Source organism: Dicentrarchus labrax, unplaced genomic scaffold (genome assembly GCF_905237075.1).
Source record: "Dicentrarchus labrax unplaced genomic scaffold, dlabrax2021, whole genome shotgun sequence".
In the NCBI taxonomy this organism is placed as follows: Eukaryota; Metazoa; Chordata; class Actinopteri; family Moronidae; genus Dicentrarchus; species Dicentrarchus labrax.
In genome coordinates, this window is record NW_026136705.1 from 1,196,319 (window position 1) to 1,217,339 (window position 21,021).

The 21,021-nt window shown below is 39.0% G+C and overlaps 2 protein-coding genes across 5 annotated transcripts in view; both read right to left on the reverse strand.

Moving 5' to 3' along the window:
* The window catches only part of LOC127363519 (integrin beta-like protein A), a 34,639-nt gene extending 21,913 nt beyond the window's left edge, over positions 1-12,726 (reverse strand). Inside the window, exons 1-3 of one of the 4 annotated variants that reach the window (XM_051400048.1) lie at positions 12,512-12,726; positions 11,729-11,946; positions 11,083-11,223 (exon numbers count right to left, since the gene is read on the reverse strand). In XM_051400048.1, the coding sequence (XP_051256008.1) occupies positions 11,083-11,223; positions 11,729-11,946; positions 12,512-12,625 (473 nt within the window). In that variant the 5' untranslated portion in view covers positions 12,626-12,726. Of the gene's footprint in view, positions 1-916; positions 1,108-1,359; positions 2,117-11,082; positions 11,224-11,728; positions 11,947-12,511 lie in introns of those variants that run through there. The other 3 variants (XM_051400047.1, XM_051400050.1, XM_051400049.1) reach the window with 3 other exon arrangements.
* Positions 12,727-15,954: 3,228 nt separating this feature from the next.
* On the reverse strand, positions 15,955-20,334 carry LOC127364539 (GATA zinc finger domain-containing protein 14). Its single transcript, XM_051402166.1, has 7 exons — positions 20,240-20,334; positions 19,413-19,551; positions 19,124-19,235; positions 18,462-18,603; positions 17,744-17,887; positions 16,226-17,170; positions 15,955-16,034 (listed from the first exon to the last, which is right to left on the reverse strand). Exons 1-6 carry the CDS (start codon positions 20,332-20,334, stop codon positions 16,297-16,299), a joined length of 1,506 nt encoding a protein of 501 aa, XP_051258126.1. The 3' UTR covers positions 15,955-16,034; positions 16,226-16,296.
* Positions 20,335-21,021: the final 687 nt, after the last annotated feature.

Sequence of the window (21,021 nt, forward strand, 5' to 3'; positions counted from 1 at the left end):
TCAGAATATATAGATAGATAGATAGACTTGATAGATACCTGGAGGGATAGATAGGGTAGTAGATAGCTAGCTAGGTACTTTAATAATCACGGGGGGAAATAAAGAGCCAGGTACATTAAAATACAAAAAATACTTCGATAGAAAAGATAAAATTGTCTCTTATATTACAATACAAACACAACACTTTGTGAAAGCAGTTGATTCACAGTCATGTACACATCCCAGTTTTATACTTAAGACATTGCCTGTATATATTTATCTTACTTTTGTTCATTTTGTGAGTACGCAATATTGTTTCAAAAAGTTTTAAATATTATTATTATATTATTATTAGTGAACTAAAATGTTTTTTTCACACCTAGTTTTAGTCTTTAGTTTAGTTAACTTATAATAACCTTGGTCTCAACTGTATTTTGTATTTTGAATGTATGTTTATTGTGTGCTCTTTGGAAACATTGCATTAAAGTATACTTTAAGATTCATTTATTAACACTTTTAGGCAGAAATTCAACACACCCCTTATATAAAACACTTTCACTTCACTTTACCAACAAGTCTCCTCTTTGCAGACTTTATGCTAATCCCATGCAATTTTGGGCAAAAACCATTCAGTATCTTGCACGTGTGATTTTGTTCTGCATACCGTGGTCCACAAAGAGTATTGGAATTGCATAAGGTACGATTTTGAGGACTTAAAGAATCAAGTATGTATTATCGGAATCATTTATCATCTCGCAATATCTCTCAAATTAATCGCAGTATGTTTTTACAATATCGTGCAGCCCTATGTGGTACCACTCTGCTGTGTTGGTAATAGGTTAGTAATTAAAGTAGACATACTTTAAATATATACTTGATGCCACCATTGCAGTCAAAAAATGCCCTGTTATTGACATAAGACATATGGTGCACTTACCGAAGGTGAAACAGGGCGTTGCTGGGAACCTGCAGCGTCATGATTCCCTCTCTCTGGCACCACTCTCCACTTCTCTCACGGTAGACTACATTCAGCGCAAAAGAACTCTGGGTCCCACAGTTCCCATTGAAGCAGTCCCACGTGTCCCCATCAGTACATGAGTGGAAGTTCAGCTTATAGCGAAGGACCACCTGCATTGATTAAACATCCATAAGACAAAGAAGGTAGGTGAGCAGATGCTGACTACACTTTGTAGGCAAACTGATGTGAAATTGAGGTTCAATTTCATTTAAATGCCACAAAGTAAAAATAATAAATAAGGAAATACTAACTTCAAAGTAGCATTCAGAGCATTATAGGGCACTAAAGTCTTTTAAATTTGCTCTGTCAAATTGTTATATTCTCATTTCTGAAAGCTAAATTGTTTAGAAATAAATACATACCGTGACAGATCCACTGGTGCTGGTCGCTTTTGGGTAATAGGTCATCACTGTCCCAAAGAAATGAGTCGCCTGGGAGCTGCATACAAGCAGGATCAACAGCAGCGGCACACAGAGCGACATACTGCAGCCTCTCTACACACTAACTATTACAAACAGTAACACACACGTTTTATCTGTCTAACAGAAGAATAAACCAGGAAGTGACCTGGTATGAGGAAAATTCTTGAAATATTGATTAACCAAAACAAAAGTTTTTTGTGCACTAGTTTAAGATAGGGTTTTGTACATTTGTCACTTATTGACATGACATGGGGTCGAAAAAAGATGATTAAATAACAACACGTACACAAAAGTGGTACAGCCTGTAAACAGAAGACGACGTCTGTCACACTATTTTCTACAACCACACACTCTTAAGAAGCTGCCTCTACTATTTTATTCATTGTGATCTTAAGCAAGCAAGTTTTACACAAGAAAAGTATCTGAGTGGTATCTGTATTGGCAGACTCTCTATACTGAGCTATAGTAATTTCTGCTGGTTGATAATACTGATTTATTTTTTATTTTTTTAATAAATCAAAAGATCATCAAAGAATTACTGATATTAGTTTGGCTATTTTCCAACTGCCTTAGAACAATTTAGATTTCTTGCGAGGTATGTTTTTGTTTACATGTATACAAAAGAAACAAATTATATACATGAGCAGCATAAAATGTGATGAAGAGACACAGTGTAAATACAGATATATATTAATTCCAGATGATATAATGATACTGTCATAGCTCTCGTTGTAGGACCACTTTTAGTCTTCTGTAGGCTCCAAAATCCCCATAAATACGTGAATTAAATTGACATCACAGTGTTTAAACAAAAGGAACCGCAGGGCTCCTCCAGACATAACATCTTTTCTTTAGACTCATCGAGGCTTGAGTCATACATGGTTCAAGTAGACGGACCAGTTCCTTACAGAGATCTTAAGTGAAGCAACTGATGAACAATAAGTCACTGAGGCTGTAATCAGACAGGTGGTTTAGTCTGTACATGTGTTTGATGTGTCACTCTTTCAGCAGTGACTCCCTCTGCCTGTTCTCAACAGATTGTACAACTTTTAATCACTGACAATGAGAATTCATTGAAAGGATAGCCCATTGAGATACCCATGTGTTAGTTAATGTTACGCTTCACACACACACACACACACACACACACACACACACACAACACACACACACACACACACCTTTTCATTTAGCTTAGTTCCTTTTCAGTTTAATTTCATATTGTGTGTTTTCATCTGTTTTGCCTGTGTTATCTCTTTAATAAATGCTTGTGTTTATACATGCTGGCCTATTTAGTTTCACACAAGAGTGGGTGATACCAGCCTCTTCTATGCAGAATTCCACATCCTTCCACATCCTTCCACTTAAGCTCTTGATATGGTGATTTTTGTTATAGTTCATTTATTATTAATCTCATTTCCAAATGTATAGCTAGGTGTAATTTATGAGACTGAATCAATCCATTATTAATTATCATTTCCCTTTTTTAAGAGTGGAACTTTAATATTAATCAAAGATATTATTTATTATTTTGATAATTAATCAATTTTAACAATGTGTAATATGCTTGCTTACTTGCCGACCCCCCACGTTGGGAACCTCTGGTGTAATGCTTGATTAAAGGAATGCATTAATTTGACCATTAATTGTGTTGTTTGATGGAAATATTTGCTTTTGTCTTTTTGTTTTTAATGTTTTGTGAGTGTTAGAGCATTGTGAAAATGTAAAATGAAAAAAGTCACTTTTTGGGACTCATTTTTGTAGTTTTCGTTGAGATGCTAATCTTAGTTCAGTTGGCTGTTGACATGTTTAAGTCACATAAACTTAATTCTGCTAATCATTTGTTTTCTTCAGTTGGCTTTAATATCAATAGACAAATATCAAGTACACATTGCATATAAAATATAACTAAAAATATATTAAGATTTTAATAGGAAAACCTGTTTTACATTCATACAGTCAAGTGATCATTACAACCACATTCTGATCACACAGTGCAAATCTGCAAAATAATTATCAGTGTTGGATTTTTTCATCAGATAGTCATATACAACTATGGTCACCTTAAAGCAGCTGGCCTTGCAGTTTTAACTTTGACAGGCAACTGAAAATAAATGTTCCTTCCAGGGATCAATAAATGATCACGTTGAAACAACAGGGGGCGCTGTGGTTGTACTTTGCAATTGCACATAACTCACAAGGCGTAGAGTGATGTTTGATGGCAGCCGTCGTCCTATCAGTTCAGCTTTTATCTGGAGGAGAAAAGTGGTGCTGAGATATGATCAGTAGATATGATGATATGATGCTTCTACATGAAGTGGGAGGCATTTGACGAAATAAAACAAACTTCATGTTGTTTACCAACAACCATAAAAGTCTAGTGAGTTCACTAATAGAAATACAATTAGATTTCACCTTTAATTAATGTTAACACAGGTCCTTTAATGTTAATGATCTGATTCAGAATCACACTCATACTTATTTGTTCCATTTTCCACTTTTTTTTATCTTCCAATAAAATAAAAAACTAAGCAAAAACATGAACACAGGTGGATGGAAATGCACTTCTTGTTATTTTGACAATGATTTTTGTAATGTCTGTCAAGATTTATAGGTCCTATAGTATCTATCAGTCCTATCTACTGAGTCCTGACTATTACCATATGTTGGCACCTAGCCTTCATGTATTTATTACATATTCAGACAGAGCCACTAACATATAATTAAAGCTCCAGCTTGTCCCAACAGGTGCAATTATCTGATGCTTTGACAGGATTTCTCATTAACTTAAAAAGAGACTGACCTGTTGTATAACTGTGTTCCTGATGTCGTCCTCAGACAGGGGAGACGTAGAGGTAATCCTTATTTTCAGAGCTGCAACAACTAGAAGCACAGTGACTCAATGTTACAATGTGGTCCAACTGAATAATAATGCACTCTTAGGCAACATCAAGTGCCATTGTTCTTATGTCCTCCCTTGTCACTTGTAGTTATGTATATGTATTTATTTATAAGACATGATAACATACTGCAAAGCATCCCCATTTGTCATACTCACTTTGGTTCGAGGCTTCGGTTACAGGCGTTGTGTGGTTAGGTGTAGTACCAGGTGGTAGACTTGCTGTTGTAGTTGGTGTAGTGGTTGTAGAATTAGCAGTTGTCTTTTGTGTGGGAGTGCCAGCGGTTTGCATGGTTGTAGCCTGTCTAGTGGTACTTGGTGCAGTAGTTGTGGTAGTTAGTGGTGTAGTTATTGTGGAAGGAGTAGTGGTTGTAGCTGGTGCCGTTGTTGTAGTTGTTGTAGTGCTGGTTGTAGTTAGTGGGATAGTCGTTGAGGGAATTGTGGTTTGTGTGGTTGTAGCCTCTGTGGTGGTTGTTGGTGCAGTAGCTGTGGTAGTTAGTGGTGTAGTTGTTGTGGTGGCTAGTGGGGTAGTTGTTGAAGTTGTTGAAGCAATGGTGGTTTCTATGGTTGTAGCCTCTGTGGTGGTAGTTGGTACAGTAGTTGTGGTAGGTAGTGGTGTAGTTGTTGTGGTTGTAGTTGTAGTTGGTGCAGGGAGGGTCATACTTACTGGGGTAGTTGTCGAGGGAACGGTGCTTGTGCTCTGTGTTGTTGAAGTAGTTTGTGTAGTGCTAGTTGTAGGTGGTGGGGTAATTATTGAAGGAACTGTGGGTTGTGTGGTTGTAGCCTGTGTCGTAGTAGTTGGTGCAGTAGTTGTTGCGGATGTAGTAGTGGTTGTAGTTAGTCTGGATGTTGTAGTTGGTGTAGTGCTGGTTGTAGCTAGTGCAGTAGTTGTTATAGTTAGTGGCGTTGATGTGGTGGTCGCTAGTGGTGTAGTTGTTGGTACAGTAGTTGTGGTAGTTAGTGGTGTAGTTGTTGAGGGAATTGTGGTTTGTGTGCTTGTAGCCTCTGTGGTGGGAGTTGATGATGAACTTGTTGTGGATGTAGTAGTGATTGTAGTTGGTGTGGGTGTTGTAGTTGGTCTCGTGCTGGTTGTAGTTAGTGGGGTTGTTGTTGAGGGAATGGTGGTTTGTATTGTTGTAGCCTGTGTGGTGGTAGTTGGTGCAGTAGTTGTGGTAGTTTGTGGTGCAGTTGTTATGGATGCGGTAGTGGTTGGTGTAGTGCTGGTTGTAGTCAGTGGGGAAGTTACTGGCAGAATGGTGGTTTGTGTGGTTGTAGCCTCTGTGGTGCTAGTTGGTGCGGTAGTTGTGGTAGTTAGCGGTGTAGTTGTTGAGGGAATGGTGGTTTGTGTGGTTGTAGCCTCTGTGGTGGTAGTTGGTACAGTTGTTGTTGTGGATGGAGTAGTGGTCATAGGTGATGCCGTTGTTGTACTTGGTGTAGTGCTGGTTGTAGTCAGTGGGGTAGTTGTTGAAGGAACGGTGGTTTGTGTGGTTGAGGCCTGTGTAGTGGTAGTTGGTACAGTAGTTGTCACAGTTGTTGCTGCAGTTGTTGTGGAAGGAGTAGTGGTTGTAATTGGTGCCATTGTTGTAGTCAGTGGGGTAGTTGTTGAGGGAATGGTGGTTTGTGTGGTTGTAGCCTGTGTAGTGGTACTTGGTGCAGTAGTTGTGGTAGTTAGTGCTGCAGTTGTTGTGGATGGAGTAGCGGTTGTAGCCAGTGTGGTTGTAGTAGTTTGTGTAGTGCTAGTTGTAGGTAGTGGGGTAATTATTGAAGGAACTGTGGGTTGTGTGGTTGTAGCCTGTGTCGTAGTAGTTGGTGCAGTAGTTGTTGCAGATGTAGTAGTGGTTGTAGTTAGTCTGGATGTTGTAGTTGGTGTAGTGCTGGTTGTAGCTAGTGCAGTAGTTGTTATAGTTAGTGGCGTTGATGTGGTGGTCGCTAGTGGTGTAGTTGTTGGTACAGTAGTTGTGGTAGTTAGTGGTGTAGTTGTTGAGGGAACTGTGGTTTGTGTGCTTGTAGCCTCTGTGGTGGGAGTTGATGATGAACTTGTTTTGGATGTAGTAGTGATTGTAGTTAGTGTGGGTGTTGTAGTTGGTCTCGTGCTGGTTGTAGTTAGTGGGGTTGTTGTTGAGGGAATGGTGGTTTGTATTGTTGTAGCCTGTGTGGTGGTAGTTGGTGCAGTAGTTGTGGTAGTTAGTGGTGTAGTTGTTGAAGGAATGGTACTTGTCCTCTGTGTGGTTGTAGCCTCTGTAGTGGTAGTTGGTGCAGTAGTTGTGGTAGTTAGTGGTGTAGTTGTTGTGGTTGTAGTTGCTGTGGGTGTTATAGTTGGTGTAGTGAGGGTCGTACTTACTGGGGTAGTTGTCGAGGGAACGGTGGTTCCTGTGTGGTTGTAGCCTGTGTGGTGGTAGTAGGTGCAGTAGTTGTAGGTAGTTGTGGTGCAGTTGTTGTGGATGCCGGAGTGGTTGGTGTTGTGCTGGTTGTGGCCAGTGGGGTGGTTACTTGGGCAGAAGTTGTGGTGGTTTGTGGTGGTTGTTGGGATGCCTCTGTGGTGCTAGTTGGTGCGTAGTGCTGTTGTAGTTAGCGGGTAGTTGTTGAGGGAATGGTGGTTTGTGTGGTTGTAGCCTCTGTGGTGGTAGTTGGTACAGTAGTTGTTGTGGATGGAGTAGTGGTCATAGGTGGTGCCGTTGTTGTACTTGGTGTAGTGCTGGTTGTAGTCAGTGGGGTAGTTGTTGAAGGAACGGTGCTTTGTGTGGTTGAGGCCTGTGTAGTGGTCGTTGGTACAGTAGTTGTCACAGTTGTTGCTGCAGTTGTTGTGGAAGGAGTAGTGGTTGTTATTGGTGCCATTGTTGTAGTCAGTGGGGTAGTTGTTGAGGGAATGGTGGTTTGTGTGGTTGTAGCCTGTGTAGTGGTACTTGGTGCAGTAGTGTGGTAGTTAGTGCTGCAGTTGTTGTGGATGGTTTAGCCAGTGTGGTTGTAGTAGTTTGTGTAGTGCTAGTTGTAGTTAGTGGGGTAAATTATTGAAGGAACTGTGGTTTGTGTGGTTGTAGCCTCTGTCGTAGTAGTTGGTGCAGTAGTTGGTGCTGTAGTAGTGGTTGTAGTTAGTCTGGATGTTGTAGTTGGTGTAGTGCTGGTTGTAGCTAGTGCAGTAGTTGTTATAGTTAGTGGCGTTGATGTGGTGGTCGCTAGTGGTGTAGTTGTTGGTACAGTAGTTGTGGTAGTTAGTGGTGTAGTTGTTGAGGGAATTGTGGTTTGTGTGCTTGTAGCCTCTGTGGTGGGAGTTGATGATGAACTTGTTGTGGATGTAGTAGTGATTGTAGTTGGTGTGGGTGTTGTAGTTGGTCTCGTGCTGGTTGTAGTTAGTGGGGTTGTAGCCTGTGTAGTGGTACTTGATGCAGTAGTTGTGGTAGTTAGTGGTGATTTTGTTGTTGAAGGAGTAGTGGTTGTAGCTGGTACTGTTGTTCTAGTTGTTGTAGTGCTAATTGCAGTTAGTGGGATAGTCGTTGAGGGAATTGTGGTTTGTGTGGTTGTAGCCTGTGTGATGGTAGTAGGTACAGTAGTTGTCGTAGTTGGTGCTGTAGTTGTTGTGGATGGAGTAGTGGTTGTAGCTGGTGCCGTTGTTGTCCTTGATGTAGTGCTGGTTGTAGTCAGTGCAGTAGTTGTTGAAGGAATGGTGCTTGTGCTCTGTGTGGTTGTGGTAGTTGGTGACGTGCTGGTTGTAGTTAATGGGGTAGTTGTTGAAGGAACGGTGGTTTGTGTAGTTGTAGCCTGTGTGGTGGTTGTTGGTGCAGTAGTTGTGGATGGAATAGTGGTTGTAGCTGGTGTGGTTGTTGTGGTGATGACGGTTGTGGCTACTGGTGTTGTTGTTGGATCAATGGTTGTAGTTGTTGTTGGGGCTGTAAACAGAAGTGAACATAAAAGATAGAAGACAAGTCAATTTTTACCAATCCAGGAAATCAATAATCTGATTTAAAACACAAAAAATAAAGAATGGTTCAACTTACAGTTTCCAACACTCACAACCAGACATCGTAGTTCCGAGTGATACTTGGTTGTACTGTGAAATTAGATCGGTACAGTTGTTTTATTTGCAAAAAATTATGTAAAATAAATAGCTCTTCCATTTTAAAGGGAAAAATTTAATTTAACTCATTGAACACAACCCCCAAAACAGACAGAGGGCAGTTTGACAACAGCGGTAATGAAGTGATTTCCGGAGTTTTAAGAATTTATGAAGAAACTTTGTTGCCAACAATGTTCGATGCTGTTGGCTAGTTAGTTCATGCAGCTAATGTTAGCTCACTAAGCCCCTGGGTGGCAGGAGCCAAACCTCAGACACACCTCAGTACTTTGTTTCCTGTCGTCAAACAGGGACATGTTCAGGGGGAAGTGACTGACCTGATCTTTGCCTGGATGACAAAGCAGATGGGGTGGCTTTCTCCATCTTCGTTTTCAGACGGCGTCCATCTCAGGATGTACTGTCCTACTCCTGAATTAATCTGGTTTGTGTTGTACGGCCCGCTGAACAGCAGCTCAGTAATTCTGTAAAAAGGACAGAAGAAGAAGAAGTCAGTTGTTAGATAAGAATTTCCAAAACCTCCCCATCCACAAATGGGGTAAAACTAATTTCCTTGACGGCACAATTGGAATTCTCACTTGGTATTTATTATTAATGTTGTTTCCTTCATAACAGTGGTTGTAGAACTGGTTGAGTTTTGGTGAGTCAGATGTGCTGCTGATTCTATTGTTTGGTTGTTGCGTATTAGCTTTCTTTTGGCTTTGAATGCATACTGTCCATATTTAACATACTGTTTGTGTATATCCTTACTACACAGTTCTGTTACATGCGTTGCATTTGTGTCAAACCTGGTTTTCTGATCAGTGTTGGTGTTAAACAAGTTAACTGTGCACTTCAAACCATTTCTGTATGTGACTTCTGACTTAATGTGGAGCAAAATATTTTTTATCTAACCAGTTCCACCAGGGCATCATTAACCTTTAAGTTCTTTTGACTTACGTGGAGATATTTGCTTCTGCCTTGATGCTGATTTCCAGGGTCTGATTGGCAGGAGTGTACAGCCGAGCTCTGTTGGCTGGAGTTGGAGGCAGAAACTTGGGCAGATAAAGTCCCTCAGTGCAGGATGTCACCGCAGGGTCAACTAGCACAACAGGAAAAACCTAATTTCAGCTATGTTGAGTTTTCCTAAGAGTGGCAATGCCGGTCGGTCCGTCTGTCCATCAGTCTGTACCACTTTGGTCCAGACTAGAATATCTGAGCAACTGTTGGATTTCCATAAAATTACATTGATGACACCCAGAGAATGTCTTCAGTGGTCCCCTCTTGGTCTTGTACCACCAACAGATGAAATTATTTACCTATTCAGTGAAATATCTAAGTACTGTGTAGGTTGGAACAAACATTGGCACAGACATTCAAGGTTCCCAGACAATGAATTATCATCACTGTGGTGATCCCTGAAGTTTTCCGCTAGTGTCATGATGAGGTAAAAGTTTGTTAATATCATATATATATATATATATATATATATATATATATAATTAACATAAACTCCAAAAAACAATTGTTTTCACTCACAGAATATCAACTACTCAAGTCCAGGGTTCCAACACAAGAACTCTTACCCCTTAAAGCAAATTGGACAGGTATTTTGCTGATAGCGTAGTTTGTAGTTATAGCCTCCTGTGAACCGTCGGTCTGAATCAGGTTGATATTCTGCCTGGGAAAGTCCTCCATCACCAGCTGTACGACGTATGCACCTTCATTACTGCTACTGGTGGGGCTGAATGACAGAGTACAAGACTGGAAGAGGACAAAAGGGGACATGTTTTCGTTTCCTGCTTGTTTTCTGAATTTGGTAGTTTTGTCCCACTGGTCAAATGTTGTGGTCAGTTAAATGGGCTGCTGATTCCATTTTTATGTTAAGACTGAAACACATCTAATGTAGAAATTACAACAGTTTATAACTGGATTATTATGTTGCCATCTTCAAGCATCCAACTATCTGCCCCTTTTTTTATAAAGCACATAGATCGGGCCTTTCATGTTTTATGGTCATCGTAGTTTCTTCTACACTCTCAGTCATCTTCCCAGGTTGTTATAAAGCACAATATTAATTTGAGAGTTACTTTAGCTACTCACTGATAAGAGGTTGAGAACAGATGGTGGTGTGCAGGGGTTACACTCTGTCTGTGCATCGCTTCCATATCTGCATTTAACCTCGTCTCCGTCAGGGTCAAATGCCAACAGGTTGAAATCTCTCTGACAGTTTGAAGGAACTCTGAAATAAAGAGAAAGAAAACATTCTGACATTGTGCCACTCCCTCCATTCATTTCCACATAAACCATGCAGGCAGCTCGCTATTCCAAGGTAAATGTGTGTAACCTGTTCCTCTACGTTTTCACAAGGAAACTGAATTTGCCTTTTTGAACCTAAAGCTTGAACACAAGTAAGCAATTTCCCTTTTAAAAGTGTTTTTTCTACAAAGAAGTAATTTCTATCTATTTTTCCTGGGCATAACAAGTTAAAATCTAGGAAAGCAATTAGTAATTAACCAATATGTTTTTTTCAGTACAGAAACAGATACTGATTGTTCGTAATTTTCGATTTTGAAGGCAAATATTTTACTTTTTACTCCACTACATTTATTTCATAACAGTAGTTACTAGTTACTTTGCAGATTCTGATCAATACAATATTATAATAATCTAATTAATTATTATTTATTATTACAGAGTAAGCTACCCAGCAGTTCACCTCACAGCAGGCAATATGGTGGTTTGGGGTGATGTGTTGGCTTTTCCGGTGTCTGACCGGTTCCTCAGCTCCACCCGAGTCACAGCTCTCCATGATACAATGCCATTTACGATGTTATTTATCCAGTTACCACCATCTAACCTGTGGTGGAATTTCATTAGAAAGTTATTGTGATTCACAGAATCTTATGTACTTATGTATTTCAGGTGTTGAGTTAGTCTCAAGAGTGCACTCACAAAAAGAACTTAAATAATAAATAAAAAACAGGAAAATAGAGGCATATAGGTACTTAGGGAGTGGCAGCAGGTTAGATATCATGACAGTATGTATGTATAAGTTCAATAGTTAATAATAGATGTTATGTCTATTAGATATCCAGTCACCACCATTTAACCTGTTGGTGGAAGTAAATGAGAAAGTCAGTTTTTACTGTGCTGCACAGAACCTCAGTGTACTAAAGATATTTATACAAGGTGTGTTTGTGATGCCACAAATTAAGTATTTAAATCCATTGATTACTTGTTTGGTGGCGATTAAGAAGGGTTTCCTTCCAGAGCCTCAAAAGATTTAGTGTCATTGTTGACATTTTGGAAAATGTTTGTCTGTCTGAAATAATGTAACTTTTGGATTGTCATGGTGCACTCACATCAGCTCAAGCGGAGCGTTGCTGGGAACCTGTTGAGAGATGATTCCCTCTGTCTGACACCACTCTCCGTTGCCCGACAGGGCTCCGCTGTCCTCCCTGTCTACCTCGTGTAAACAGTTACCAGAGCAGTCCCATGATTGTGTCCCACAATTCCCACTGCAGGTCCATGAGTCTTTATGTGTGCAATCGTGGAAGTTCAGCTTATAGCGAACAACCACCTGTAGTATTAGAATGAAGATGTGTTATGATATTAATGACAGCCTCCGTAATAAATAAAGGTTGTTTATTGCCATGTGTAACAACACATTATGAAATAACTCAACTAAATGTAATGTATTTTCACTTTACTATTTAATAACAATTACATTTTGTAGTGAACGCAGTTCCACTTTTTTATGATGACAATGTAATACACTGTATTATGTAATAACCAACCACAATGGAAGTCTTCATCTGTACACATTACAATTTCTAAGAATTAACCTAAATTAAACCCCATTTGCATTATAGTTGACTTTGGTCTAAACAGCCAAAAGCCTTTACAAGATCAGCTTGTTATCATCTTACAAATTCTGCCAAACTCATTTCAAGATCATCAAAAAGTTCACAAAAAAAGGAAAAATTTTAAACTCTTGTTGTACATTACATTTTAAAAAAATATAAATAATGTTTTTCTTTAAAAAATACAACATTTTCCTTAGTTTCTACATTCCAGAAATACTTTTATAACTCTGGTAACATTTAAAAAGGTGAATAAACTGGATTGAATGAAATTGTACGTACCGCCATAGATCCATCTGCATTAGTGTTTTTGGGGTAGTAGGTCATCACTGTCCCATAAAAATGACTCGCCTGGGTGCTGCAGACCAGCAGCAGCAGAAGCAGAGAGAGCGACATCGTGAATGTGTTACTCTCTCAACATTAAGACAGTGAATTAATACCAACACGTACTTCCAAAGACTGCCTCTCTTTCACTCTGTCTCCCCCCTTCCACTTGGCTGTCCTCTTTAAATTGAAACAATAAACCAGGAAATGGTCTGGTATGAGGACATGTTGTTGTTGATATAAGATAATGAACAGAATTGACAAATGGGCAGTGAATACAGTAGTCTTAACTGTCAATAGTGCAGAAATTATTTGTTGACAGAAGGTAGAAATCAGATGTCTTGCTTTTCGAATCATCAAACATGTTCCTTTTTTTTTAACAAATTGACTAGATTGTATTTGCATTTTATCCAAAGTATGCACCAAACATTGTGTGTGGATTGAAGAAAGAGGGAGTAAAATGTTTTTATATAACGGTATTATTGGCTTGCTAAAAGTGGTCATAGTGAATGGGTAGGAAGCAAAATGAGGATAATAATTAAGTAAGTAATGTTTTTAGAGACAGGCTTTTTATGCCCAGTTGCTCTTCAGAGAGATTCAGGAATTCCTTTGTATCTGCTGCTGTTGATGGATGGTTGTGCACTGAGGATTGTGGTAATGTTGATGACCATGAATATGTTGATGTTGATGATATGATTGATTGTCATGGTGTTGTACTTCCTTGTATCTTTCCTATATAAACATTTGTTCTGTTTGGACCCTCATGTGAAAACCATCACTGTCTCCGAAAACGTCTGATGAGCAAACTGTCCTTTTTTATTGGGTGAGTGTGAGGAAATGAAATACAATCCAGATTCACTAACCGTGAGGGAGTATCTTTCAACTTCTATCTTTCAACAAAGAAAGTGATTGCATTAGGAGGCTGCCAAGTGAACGTAAAATCTCTGCCTCGCCATTACCACAAAAAGCTGAAAATCTCAGAAACAGGTAAACAATCCAGCTGTCAGAGCAGAAAGGTGTAGTACTTCATAGACCTGTCATATTTAGTTCTTTAAACCCGGAACTAAACATGTTCTGTCATGATTCTACCAAACCTGCTGCCACTCCCTAAGTACCTCTCTGCCTCTTTTTCCCTGTGGGTGTGACGGTGTGGAGGGCCGGGCCCAGCAGCATTATGGTAATTTAGATACCAAGGAAAATTCAACTGAAAAGCTCTGTCATGCTGCTGTGTTATTGTGATCGCAAGCAAGTAGATATTACACAGGAAAAGTATCTAAGTCATATCAATAGTTGCAGACTCTCTATACTGAGCTATAGCCAATTTCTGCTGGTTTATAATACTCATTATGATGATGGTTCCTCAAAGTATTCAATATATTTTTGAAATTATGTTTCATACATAATCCAAACGCTGAGTGCTACCAACAGAGTGAAACAACAACAATACAGAAAAAATTACACAATTTCATCTAATTTGATGATAATGAATTTGTTTTAAGATGCTTTTCCGATTGTCTGAGGGGCCACATGTGAATTCAAAAATCCTGAAATCATCAACAGATCTTCAAAGAATTACTGATATTAGTTTGACTGTTCTCCAATTGCCTTAGAACATTTTTAGATCTTTTTTCATATTTTATTTGTTTACATGTATACAAAACAAATAAAAATAAATTATTATATTATATACATAAGCAGCATAATAGGTGGTAGAGAGGTACAGTGCGCAAAAATACAAACATATGTAATAATTATGGAAGATGCAATAATTGTCATAGCTCTTATTGTAGGACCACGTTTAGCCTTCTATCAGCTCCAAAATCATCAAAAATCAAATGCCTGTAACATCACATCGTTATCTCAGATCCACAGAAAGCTCAGACAGCGCTGACATCCACCAGTATTGAAACAAATGAGCCGCAGAGCTCCATCATCAGACATAATGTCACTGCTTTAGACTCATCGAGGCTTGAACTGGCTCAAGTAGACGGACCAGTTCTTTACAGAGATCTAAAGTGAAGCAACTGATGAACAAGAACTGTCACTGAGGCTGTAATCAGACAGATGTGTCACTCTTTTAGCAGTGGCTCCCCCTGCCTGTTCACAACACATTGTACAACTTTTAATCACACAATCACACAAAGCACACAACAATAAAATGAATGAAAACTTTATCAGAAATGTCTTTTTTTATTATTATTTCAACATTTTAAAAAAGTAAAAAAGGTGCAGCAGAGTTATCTCAGGTAAGAAGAGAATATAATATAAGTAGTATCAACAAATGGCACAGGCCTAAAGCACAAATTAAGGTTGAACGGGTTTATACTGATAGCTGTATTTTGTTGTTGTATCATTGTGTAAAGAATGATTGAAAGAATACATTAATTTGACCACTAATTGTGTTGTTTGATGGAAATCTTTGCTTTTGTGGCATATTTTAATGGTTTGTGGGTGTTAGAGCATTGTGAAAACAACACTCTTGAAAATGTACTTTCTGAATGGACAAATGTGTTTTTAATTTTTATATAAATGTTGTAATATAATATGGATACATTTTTGTAGTGGTCGTTGAGATGCTAATCTTTGTTCAGTTGGTTGTTGACATGTTTAAGTCACATAAACTCAATTCTGTTAGCAGATTTGACCAGGAACATGTTTTTACATTCATACAGTCAAGTGATAATTACAACCACATTCTGGTCACACAGTGTAAAACTGCAAAATAATCACCAGATTCACATTTTTTATCAAAAACACCTGTATAGTCATATAACTATGGTCACATTGACACAGCTGAGCTTGCAGTTCTGACTTTGGTTGACTGGAAATAAATGATCCTTCCAGAAGTCAATAAATGATCACGTTGAAACAACAGAGGGCGCTGCGGTTGCACGTTGCAGTTGCACATAACTCACAAGGCGTAGAGTGATGTCTGATGGCAGCCATCGTCTCACCAGTTCATCTTTAATCTGGAGGAGAAAACACACAGTGGCAGTTACAGTGCAGCCGTTTCACCAACAACCACGCACATTTGTCAAAAGTCAAGTGAGTTCATTAACAGAAATACAATTGACTTTCTCCTTTAATTATAAAGGTATGTCACATACAGTTAAAAGAAACTTTCAGCTTTGGTTTATTTTAAAATTGAGTGTAAAAAACTGCAACATCGGCTAAATACTGACTATAACTTGGGGGGAGGTTAATTTAAAAAACAATGATTGTTACGATTGTATAGTACTTCTGAATCATCAGAAGTGTTTGTAGGAGGCATATACTGTAATATTTCAAATTGACTATCAAATACCATAGGTTGGCATATAATTAAAGCTGCAACTCGTCCCAGCAGAAGCAATTATCTGATGCTTCGACAGGATTTCTCATTTACTTAAAAAGAGACTGACCTGTTGTATAACTGTGTTCCTGATGTCGTCCTCAGACAGGGGAGACGTAGAGGAAATCCTTATTTTCAGAGCTGCAACAACTAGAAGCACAATGACTCAACATTACAATGTGGTCAAACTGAATAATAATGCACAGAGTCTCTTAGATCTTCCATTTCAGTTCAAGTGTCATTGTTCTTAAATCTTCCACTTGTCACTTGTAGTCCTGTTTATGTATCTATTCATAAGAGGTGATAACATACTGCAAAGCATCCCGATTTGTCATACTCACTTTGGTTCGAGGCTTCGGTTACAGGTGTTGTTTGGTCAGGTGTAGAACCAGGTGGTGGACTTGCTGTTGTATTAGTTGTGGATGGTGCAGTGGTTGTAGTTGGTGGTGTAGTTGTTGTGGATGGGGTAGTGGTTGTAGTTGGTGGTGTAGTTGTTGTGGATGGGGTAGTGGTTGTAGTTGGTGGTGTAGTTGTAATTTGTGGTGTAGTTGTTGTGGATGGGGTAGTGGTTGTAGTTGGTGGTGTAGTTGTTGTAATTTGTGGTGTAGTTGTTGTGGATGGGGTAGTGGTTGTAGTTGGTGGTGTAGTTGTAATTTGTGGTGTAGTTGTTGTGGATGGGGTAGTGGTTGTAGTTGGTGGTGTAGTTGTTGTAATTTGTGGTGTAGTAGTTGTGGATGGGGTAGTGGTTGTAGTTGGTGGTGTAGTTGTAATTTGTGGTGTAGTTGTTGTGGATGGGGTAGTGGTTGTAGTTGATGTTGTAGTTGTAATTTGTGGTGTAGTTGTTGTGGATGGGGTAGTGGTTGTAGTTGGTGGTGTAGTTGTTGTAATTTGTGGTGTAGTTGTGGTGGATGGGGTAGTTGTTGTAATTTGTGGTGTAGTTGTTGTGGATGGGGTAGTGGTTGTAGTTGGTGGTGTAGTTGTAATTTGTGGTGTAGTTGTTGTGGATGGGGTAGTGGTTGTAGTTGGTGTTGTAGTTGTAATTTGTGGTGTAGTTGTTGTGGATGGGGTAGTGGTTGTAGTTGGTGGTGTAGTTGTTGTAATTTGTGGTGTAGTTGTGGTGGATGGGGTAGTTGTTGTAATTTGTGGTGTAGTTGTTGTGGATGGGGTAGTGGTGGTAGTTGGTGCAGTAGTTGTAATTTGTGGTGGAGTAGTTGTGGATGGGGTAGTGGTTGTAGGAATGGTGGTTGTACTTTGTGTAGTTGGTGTAATGATGGCGATTGTAGCTCCTGGTGTTGTTGGATCAATGGTTGTAGTTGTTGGGGCTGTAAACAGAAGTGAATATTTAAAGGATAGATGACAAGTCAACTTCACCAATCCAGGAAATCAGCAATGTAATTTAAAACACAAAAAATAAAGAATGGTTCCACTCACCGTTTCCAACACTCACAATCACACATCGTAGCTCCGAGTGATACTTGGTTGAACTGCAACAATAAATTAGTACAGTTTTATTTTTTTTAAAAAAATGACGTCAGAAATCATTTTCAGACATTTCAAGATCTTCAAAGTCTCTTTGAAGTCTTTGAAGTCTCTTCCATTTTAAAGTCCAGGTGAAATGAAAAATGTAATTTTAACTCATTGAAGACAACCCCCGAGACAGGGCAGTTTGACAACAGCGGTACTGAAGTGATTTCCGGAGTTTCAAGAATTTATGAAGAAGCTTTGTTGCCAACAATGTTAGATGCTGTTGGCTAGTTAGCTGACTAAGCCCCTGGGTGGCAGGAGCCAAACCTCAGACACACCTCAGTACTTTATTTCCTGTCGTCAAACAGGGACACGTTCAGGGAGAAGTGACTGACTTGATATTTGCCTGGATGACAAAGCAGATGGGGTGGCTTTCTCCATCTTCGTTTTCAGACGGCGTCCATCTCAGGATGTACTGTCCTACTCCTGAATTAATCTGGTTTGTGTTGTACGGCCCGCTGAACAGCAGCTCATTAATTCTGTAACCAACAGAAGAAGAAGTCAGTTGTTAGAAAAGAATTTCCAAAACCTCCCCACCCACAAATGGCATAATCTAATTTCCTTGACGGCACAATTGGAATTCTCACTTGGTATTTATTTTTTATGTTGTTTCCTTCATAACAGTGGTTGTAGAACTGGTTGAGTTTTGGTGAGTCAGATGTGCTGCTGATTCTATTGTTTGGTTGTTGCGTATTATCTTTTAAAGCTCTAAGCTTGTGAAACCAAGGCGGTACAAAGTCAACAGCTCCTTACACACAATATAGGAAGTTTGTTATCTTTTCTTTTGGCTTTGAATGCATACTGCGGTCTATATTTAACATACTGTTTGCGTATATCCTAACAGCACTACACAGTTAGTTCTGTTACACGCGTTGCATTCATGTCAAACCTGTTTTTTGCATTAGTGTTGGAGTTACACAAGTAACTGTGCACTTGAAAACCATTTGTGTATGCAACCCTGTCTTAATGTGGAGCAAAATATTTCTTATCTAACCAGTTCCACCACGGCATCATTAACATTAAAGTTAGTTATTAGTTTTATTTTCAACTTACGTGGAGACATTTGCCTCTGCCTTGATGCTGATTTCCAGGGTCTGATTGGCAGGAGCGTACAGCCGAGCTCTGTTGGCTGGGGTTGGAGGCAGAAACTTGGGCAGATAAAGTCCCTCAGTGCAGGATGTCACCACAGGGTCAACTAGAACAATAAGAAAAAACATTTTAGCTATGTTGAGGTTTCCTAAGGGTGGCAGTGCTGGTTGGTCCATCCACCCATCAGTCTGTACCACTTTGGTCCAGACTAGAATATCTCAGCAACTGTTGAATTTCCATAAAATTACATTGATGACTCCCAGAGAATGTCTTTGGTGGTCCCCTGACTCTTCACTTCTACCACCAGCAGGTCAAGTTTTTTACTTATTCAGTATACTAAGTACTGTGTAGGTTGGAACAAACTTTGGCATGGACAATCATGGTTCCCAGATAATGAGTTATTATCACAAAGTTTGTTACCCTCTAAACATCAGCATGTTAAACAAGATTCATTGCCATGTCATTTATATATATTGTTAACATAAACTCAAAAAACCAACTGTTTTCACTCACAGAATATCAACTACTCAAGTCCAGGGTTCCAAAACAAGAACTCTTACCCCTTATAACAAACTGTACAGGTATTTTGCTGATAGAGTCGTTTGTAGATCTCGCCACCTGCAAACCGTCAGTCTGAGTCAGGATGATATTCTGCCTGGGAAAGTCCTCCATCACCAGTTGTACAACGTATGCACCTTCATTACTGCTATTGGTGGGGCTGAATGACAGAGTACAAGACTGAAAGAGGACGAAAGGGGACATGAAGTCAAATGAACCAAGAACAGAAAAAACAAACTTTGACTCTAGTTCGGGCCTTTCCTGTTCCACTGTAATTTCTTCAACACTCATAGTTATCTGCCCAGGTTGTTATAAAGCACAATATTAATTTAAATAAGAGTTACTTTGGCTACTCACTGATGAGAAGATGAGAACAGACGGTGGCGTGCAGATGTCACACTCCGACAGTGATGCGCTTCCATATCTGCATTTAACCTCGTCTCCGTCAGGGTCAAACGCCAGCAGGTTGTAATCTCTCTGACAGTTTGAAGGAACTCTGAAATAAAGAGAAAGAAAACATTTCGACATTGTGCCACTCCTCCATTACTGTCCGTGTAAACCATGTGCGCAGCACTCTATTCCAATGTAAATTTGTTCTTGTTTTCAAAAGGAAACTGAATTTGCCTTTTAGAACTTAAATCCTTTTAAACATGTTTTTTCAACAAAGAAGTAATTTTACGATTTTTTTCTGGTCATAAACAAAACAATTAATAATCAACCAAAATGTTTTTTATTTCAGGGCAGAAGCAGATACTGATCATTAGTAATTTAGGAAGCGGATTAGAACCAATACACATTGCCAGTAAAAATGGAAATCTTTGTGTCAACATTTCCAATAATGCCCTACAACAGTCATAGAACATAGATTTGCAACACCTAGGGAAAGTAATAGATAGCTCACGTCCCATAGCCAATTTAAAAATTAAACTCCTGTGAACCTGAAAAATGGCAGTTCAGAAGTTACTGATAGATGACAGTTTTGGAGTTAATATATGAAGATAATTGATGAAACATCTGACCTTGTTGCATATAATAGGTAATTAGTAATAGTCAATAGACTATGTAAGGAACTGAAACTGCTCCTGATATACTGATGTGGAACTGTGACACATAAAATGATTTAAATACACAAGTTATGTAATTACAAACAAAAAGATAGAAACAGAAATAGTGAGTAGGTTTACCGCACAGCTGGAAGTATGGTGGTTTGGGGTGACGTGTTGGCTTTGCCGGTGTCTGACCGGTTCCTCAGCTCCACCTGAGTCACAGCTGTCCACATTCCAATGCCATATATGTTAGCTATCCAGTCACCACCTTGTAACCTGTGGTAGAAGTGGATGAGAAAGTCAGTTTTTATGGTGGTAAACAGAACCTGAGGGTACAAATGTATTGTAGGTGTATACAGCTAAATATATTGATTCAAGGTGTGATAATGAATACTGGTTTTGCATGAAGCCACCAGAGACAACAAAATGTTTGAACTGTATTGTTGGGACGCCACAGCCTACGTATTTAACCCTTACAAACTGTTCACATCCAGTGCCTTCACAGTATGGTTCAGGTCAACTTTGACCCGGTCCAAGAAAGTCCTCTGAAAGTGTCTATACCATATTTTGAACTACAGATCTATTTAGAATATGTAAAAAGCCTATCTTACATTAATAAATTCATTATTATTCCTTAATTTATGATTTTAGATAGCATGAGAGTGTATTTTTTAGTTCTTTCACCACTCGTATTTGGAGAAAAAAAACACCTATATCACACGTTATCATGTCCTGTTTTACCTAAGACATGAAAACATAACAGCCCTAATGATTTAAATATATTTTATTAATAGTGAAAATGGCAAGAACATTCTGGAACTGTTATAATACCAAAACCACATATCTATTGCAACCATTGGACACTGTCCTTACTGCAATATCATTATATTAACAGCAATTATCAATATTAACTTAACATA